At 38.8% G+C, this 7,500-nt stretch overlaps 1 protein-coding gene across 1 annotated transcript in view; it reads right to left on the bottom strand.

Moving 5' to 3' along the window:
* Nucleotides 1–5,017: 5,017 nt before the first annotated feature.
* LOC143285676 (uncharacterized) overlaps nt 5,018–7,500 on the bottom strand; it is a 7,584-nt gene continuing 5,101 nt past the window's right edge. Inside the window, exon 4 of the mRNA XM_076593074.1 lies at nt 5,018–5,327. Within this exon, the coding sequence (XP_076449189.1) occupies nt 5,271–5,327 (57 nt within the window). The 3' untranslated portion in view covers nt 5,018–5,270. The remainder of the gene's footprint in view (nt 5,328–7,500) is intronic.

Below are 7,500 nucleotides of genomic sequence, written 5' to 3' on the forward strand. Positions count from 1 at the left end.
CCTAGCTGATTCCATTAGGACAGGGTACCAGAGTACCTAGTTGATTCCATTTGGACCTGGTACCATTGAGTACCTACTTGATTCCATTAGGACCTGGTACCATTGAGTACCTAGTTGATTCCATTAGGACCTGGTACCATTGAGTACCTACTTGATTCCATTAGGACTGGTACCATTGAGTACCTAGTTGGCCCTAGGGTATTAGGTCCCAAAGCAGCTGTCGCCTGTTCAGCTGAACATAATTTATTGAATATACATGTTGTCAAACTTGATAGCATGCAGATATTTTTTCTTATATTCTGCAGCTGTGAGAATTCTGTTCCATACACACGCTGTCCTGACAGGCACGCACACAACACAGCTCTGTCTGCTGATTTTGACAGATGCAGGTAGTGTCTGTATTTTTTCTTATGACAGACCTGATGATTTGTTGAGTTTGCTATGGTACTTAATGGTTATATATGGGCATGCTGAGGTAAACATGTATATGATATATATATTTTGTATTTGTATTTCTTTTTATCACAACATATTTCTCTGTGTGAAATTCGGGCTGCTCTCCCCAGGGAGAGCGCGTCGCTACACTACAGCGGCACCCATCATTTTTTTGGTATTTTTTCCTGCGTGCAGTTTTGTTTGTTTTTCCTATCGAAGTGGATTTTTCTACAGAATTTTGCCAGGAACAACCCTTTTGTTGACGTGGGTTCTTTTACGTGCGCTAAGTGCATGCTGCACACGGGACCTCGGTTTATCTTCTCATCCGAATGACTAGCGTCCAGACCACCACTCAAGGTCTAGTGGAGGGGGAGACAATATCGGCGGCTGAGCCGTGATTCGAACCAGCGCGCTCACATTCTCTCGCTTCCTAGGCGGACGCGTTACCTCTAGGCCATCACTCCACTATGTGTGTGTGTGTGTGTTCGTGTGTGTGTGTGTGTGTGTGTGTGTGTGTGTGTGTGTGTGTGTGTGTGTGTGTGCGTGCGTGCGTGGGTACGTGTGTGTGCGTGCGTGGGTACGTGTGTGTTCGTGTGTGTGTGTGTGTGTGTGTGTGTGTGCGTGTGTGTGCACTGCACTGTACTGTACTACACACCATTTTGTTGTTCTTCCATACACACATTCCTCCAGGCATACATGTATACACACAAGAATGAAACTCACATATAAAAAAATAATATATGTATCACTAATAATATCAATCAAGATATATCTCAATCACAGTACATGTTACTTTGCATTCCTCTGTTTTGCAGTCATTACTGCTGTAAATGCTTAGAAAACTATATAACAATTCATTTATTTAGAAAATAGAAGATGAAAAAAAAAATTGAAGAAAAAAGGGGGTCGTTGTTCATGAATAAAACTCCAAGGTTGTGACTGCACTCAGCTGTGGCAGAGAGAGCAGAATGACCAGTGCATATTTCCGTTCATTACACCAGCAGTGTACTGCTTTCACAGACGTTTGTATAGCTGTATATACGGACTGTACATATCTGCAGTCTTTGAAGCATTTTCATAATCACTTTAACATTTCCCTTTTCTTACTCTTTGCAATGTTGATTTGAAATATCAAAAGAGATGTTTAGTCGTCACCTGCACTTGCTTTCCTCCACTACTGTGTTGTACACAAACATAATCCATCCATCCCGCCATCCATCTACCTACTTACCTATCGGTCTGTCTGTCTATCTATGTACCTACCTATTTATCTATCCATCTACCTACCTACCTATCTATCTGTCTGTCTGTCTGTCTATCTATAGATCTATGTACCTACCTATTTGTCTATCCATCCATCCGTCCATCAATCCATCCATCTACCTATCTATTTATCTATCTATCTGTCTGTGTGTCTATCTATGTACCTATTTGTCTATCTATCCATCCATCCATTTACCTACCTACCTATCCATCCATCCATCTGTCTATGTCCTTGAACACCATGTCCCCAAGGCTGGGTATGGAACAACAGTCTGCTGCCAGAGACACACAGTGTGACCATGGTGGACACCACTTCAGACGTATAACCACTTCCCCCATCAAGCTTGTCACTATACTATTACTTACATCATTCACAAAGGCTGTTAAAATTCTTCACGTCAAAACAATTCAGAAACAATTGTTGATCTGCATTTCGAATATCAAAATCTGACTTTTTAACTCACTCAGTACGGCCAGTCCTCTCTTCTCCTCTACACAGACCCCTCGGATGTCCAGTGGGTGTCTGAATGACCCAACCTTTAGCTTCCGTCGTCAGAATTGTGGTATTATTTGTCAACATTCACCTCTTCAGTATAAGAGCCTTCCGCTTGCAATATTTTGATGGTGGTAATTGGGGTGAAACGCTGTTAACGTCGTCTCTTTCGCCGTTCGTATGGAAAGAGTTAATGGGGTTATCTGTATTATCTTCCTTTTTCTTTTTTTCGTCTAACTTACTTTCTTTTCTTTTAATACCTGACTCATTTTAATTTTGAACAAGTATCGTTAGTCCGCCAATAGAGTTCTTTTAAAATTTTTTTTTGTGTGCAATAATATTGTAATACAACACACACTTCCTACCGCAAAACATTTCTCTCCACCTTGAATCAATTCCACCTGCATTCAACACATTAGGTGTCTAGAAATTATTTTGAGTCATTGATTGATTTAATAATGAACGAAACAGAAACCCATCAAAGTTTAATGTCTCTGCAAGTGTTTCTCATGTGATCACGAACAGCTAACTAAATGAACTGCTTCAACATCAGTCCATGTTTTGTGGTGCGATGCATGTACATCTTTCTGCTACATTTCCTCACTTCACTGATTTTATTTAGCAGTAAGTTTAGTATCATATTTAGAGTGCTTTAATTTCAGACAGCCTGGGCACATCATGAATTTGAATATGTTGTTGTGAAAGAGAAAAATATCACACATTTCAAAACACACACACACAAATTCTTCTTGCTACAGGTAAACATGCAACTGTCATCAAACATCAGCCAGCCATTAAACCAACCAATCAGAAAAAAAAGCGCACTAAAGAACTGGGCTAAAGGTCAATCTTACAAACATCCTCTTATCCAATCTGGAAAACCAAAGAAATAGGCTAAAGGTCAGTCTTGCAAACATACGGTATACTTTTAACCAATCTGGAAGACCAAAGAACAAGGCCAAAGGTCAATCATTTTACAAACATAACCAGTCTGGAAGACCAAAGAACTAGGCCAAAGGTCAATCATTTTACAAACCTAACCAGTCTGGAAGACCCAAAGAACTAGGTCAAAGGTCAATCATTTTACAAACATAACCAGTCTGGAAGACCCAAAGAACTAGGCCAAAGGTCAATCATTTTACAAACATAACCAGTCTGGAAGACACAAAGAACAAGGCCAAAGGTCAATCATCTTACAAACATAACCAGTCTGGAAGACCAAAGTATCAGAGGTCAGCCTTGCACACATTCTCTGTTTTAACCAGATTAACCCGGAAAATCAAACACCAGTCAAAGGTCAGACTTGTGATTACAAGCACACTCTGTTTTAACCAGTCGAGAAAGCTAACCAAGGCCAAAAGATCAATCTGGCAAACGTACACTCTGAAACTAGCAATCCAAAGGCTGTGTGCATGAAAAGCCAACATCTCAGTGAGATACAAGCATCTGTCTTGAGAGGAAAGAGCAGGGAAATGCTGCCAAACATGACGACGTGTTCATGGATGAACATGTTTACTTGTCCTTGTTTCACAAGGGTTGCACCTTGCGGAAAAGTCACTAAAGTCATAAATGACCTGTATCAGTCATAGCAAAAAAAAAAAAAAAAAAAAAAAAAAAAAAAAAAAAAAAAAAAATCCCCCCTCCCCCTACCCCCAAAAGAAATCAACACTGAAACATGACACAGATTCATAAAAAGATGGTATCTATGGAAAATTAAAGACAGATCAAATGAAAACAAAATCATGCCACATTCTGGTATTAATTTCTTCGTTGAACAGTTACAATTTCCCTTACTCATGCAACTCAGTTACTGACTCCAGAAAAACGAGCAAATAAATCATAATTGAGATTAAACTAAAAAAAAAATTTCAACCAACTTAAAACATTTTACAAAGTAAAATGAGCGAAAAATCATAATTGAGATCACAAACACACAAAAAATGTCAACCAACAACAAACATTTTAAAACGTTAAAACACATGGAAAACAAATTGTAAAAAACAAAAAAGCAAAAAGAAATTCAAATGCTAAATGCCTTCATAATAATATTTTCAATAACAACAGCAGTAGCAGCAGCAGCAGTAGCTGTGGTATGGAAGACATTCTCAGTAAACATGTGGTTTATATATAACTCCCTGGTTGCCTTTTCCTCAATTTTCTGATCATATCTCAATGAACAAAATGGGAAATGATATGATGCTGGGGTAAAATGCATTCTGGTTATCATTCTGACTTCAGTTCAGTCTGACACTAGATCCGGCTGCTGCTGCCGCTGCTCTTGAAAAACAGTGATCACAGTCATTTTCAGATCACAGTCGGTCACTCAGATAAAAAAGAGAGATTGTAATTATAAAGATTTACACAACAAAAATGTTGAACCCGGTTGATGAAAATACTGTCTTGGTCAGTTTTATGACTGTAATAAAGTTACAGCTGTATCACTAAATGCATACAGTCTGTGAGCGATATTAATAAAATGGTCGCAATCAAGAAACATGACTTGAAGGCAAAAGCACTTCCAACAAATACAAACAAAACACACAGAAAAAAAAAACGAAACAAAAATATCACCAAAAAAGATTCAGAGAGGGACCGATTCAGACAGGGACTGACTCAGAATAGAACAGTTTCAGATGAAGATGGACTCCAGTAACGACATTCAGATGGGGACAGATTCAGAGGGCTGGAGAGGGGTAAATTCTGAACAGGACAGATTTAGGGGGGATATATTCTTAACAGGACAGATTCAGATAAAGATGTACTCAGGTTTAAAGGGGACATATCAAGATGGGGGTAGGGGGGCGTGGGGAGGGTGGGGGGGGCACATTCACTGGAGGACAGACTGACAGACGGCAGATAAACAAATGGACTGATTCACTGGGCAAAAATTAGGAGGGGGCAAATTCAGATGGGACAGACTCAGATGGGGAGAGATTCCCTCCAGGACAGGTTCAGATGAGAACATAGAGACAGATTGTGAAGAAAAAAGAAGTAAAAAAGACTGGACACTGGTCAGTCCATGCTTTATCTCCCCCTGGCAGCATGTGTTCTTGACTCGTACCTTCAGGGCCCACCACTCTCAGTCATACTCATCATCGCTGTCCTCCTCCTCATCGTCGTCGTCCTGGTACATCCGCTGAAACGTAAAATCAATCAGCCAGGATGAATCACATCCAGCTTTTGGGATTTTTGAGATGCTCCCCTCTGGTTGATGGTACATAAGGATGAAAACCAATCGCTTCGCCAATAGCTTTTTCCCCAAAACCAGTCAATGCCGTCTCTCGAACAAACCCAGTCTGATAACTAGAACTGTGCAATCAACAACCATCTACCTGAAGATCTAGTCATCAGCCCCATCCACATGTAATATGCGGCTTCTGTTCAAATGTGTGTGAGTGTTTGTGTGTGTGCGTGTGTGTGTGTGCGCGCGCATGCGCGCATGTGTGTGTGTGTGTGTGTGCAGTGCATGCATGTGTGAGTATGCTTAAGTTTTTATATTGATATGCACTTGTATGTGTCCTAATTTTTACTGTGTGTTTGTGTATGATTTTCGATTTATGTTCGTACCTTGCGTCAGAATATTATGGTTTTTCTGATTGGCTCTTCAATATAAGTCAACCAATCGCAAAACACGACACAAGTGTTTACGCACCGCTCAACCGGTGGCTAGGCATTATGTCATTTTTCTATACCACCGGTAAAGCAGTGGTCAGGTTTAAAGGGTTAACCCTTTCACCGCCAAACTCGCATTTATGCACAAGCTAGGTAGAGGACACATGTCACAGAAAGATGACCTGATCATTGGTCTGTTATCCATGAACCTACTGCTCTTAATGTTCGGTGGAAGGATAGGCCATATTTTCCACGCATTGCATGGGTAATCCCCAGCTATTCTTAGACGTCATATTTTCTGTGTTCATAGCACAAGTGAATTTTGCACTCTAAACTGACTGGCGGTGAAAGGGTTAATGTATGTCTGTATCTGTGATATCTGACTGTTCCCACACCATTAACCCTTTCACAACTGACACTGACTTTGCTCAAGTCTGATGATCCTTAATGACGGAAGGAAGGAAATCAGCACTTCCCATACAGTGACTAACCTGAATCCAAAACATCCTGGACACTGCAAAGCATATGAAGATAAAGCAAGAAATTACAAAATAAAGAATAATTTGATTGATATTTAATGTCTTCATTTCAGACCAGGAATTGTCAATCTAATTGTTAACCTTTCTCTTCCACAGACTAAAAACATCATTAACAGGTAAACAATACCCTTCTTTACACACATGTTAGTCTAAAACAGCTGTCTACTCTCTCTCTTTATTATTCTTAGAGGAGGTTGTGGTGATTAATAAATGTTATTTCAATCCCTTTTTGTTTTTAACAATAGTTTTTTTTGGAAGCTGGCACTTTATATATATATTTTTTCTCTTACAATTAGTTATTATTTTTATACTTTTCTAGTAATCAACTTATCAATTATAAAAAAGAGCAAACAGACAAACCAGAAGATGTGAAATTGCAATAATATCCCTCAACTGCAATCCAGCGTGCCAACAGTCAGCACAGAAATACCTGAAGATTGTATTCATTCTCATTTCCAAACAGAGGTACATGAAGATTGCTGTTCTTATTGTATGCTTGCAGTCAAAGAAAAACCATATACAATTATTCTATATTGCTAATAACATAGGTCAATTAAAAAAAAAAAATGGAAAGAAACAAACTCAAACAAACAAAAAACGAGATCACATTCCCTGACATCATCTGATATGATAAATATCTGAACTATAAATATCTGCTGAGTTAATCATGCAAATCATCGTGGGAAGGGGATTAGTCCATTTTGATCAATATTTGTTATGACACATTCCTGTGTCACTGTAAGACTGTTCAGTGCTAACATTTAGTATACTGTGTTATTATGTGTTTGTTCAGTAATTACAGTAATAACATTTAGTATACTGTGTTATTATGTGTTTGTTCAGTAATTACAGTAATGACATTTAGTTGACTGTGTTATTGTGTGTTTGTTCAGTAATTACAGTAATGACATTTAGTATACTGTGTTATTATGTGTTTGTTCAGTAATTACAGTAATGACATTTAGTATACTGTGTTATTATGTGTTTGTTCAGTAATTACAGTAATGACATTTAGTTGACTGTGTTATTGTGTGTTTGTTCAGTAATTACAGTAATAACATTTAGTTGACTGTGTTATTGTATTTGTATTTCTTTTTATCACAACAGATTTCTCTGTGTGAAATTCGGGCTGCTCTCCCCAGGGAGAGCGCGTCGCTA

The sequence above is a fragment of the Babylonia areolata genome, chromosome 9 (assembly GCF_041734735.1).
Source record: "Babylonia areolata isolate BAREFJ2019XMU chromosome 9, ASM4173473v1, whole genome shotgun sequence".
In the NCBI taxonomy this organism is placed as follows: Eukaryota; Metazoa; Mollusca; class Gastropoda; order Neogastropoda; family Buccinidae; genus Babylonia; species Babylonia areolata.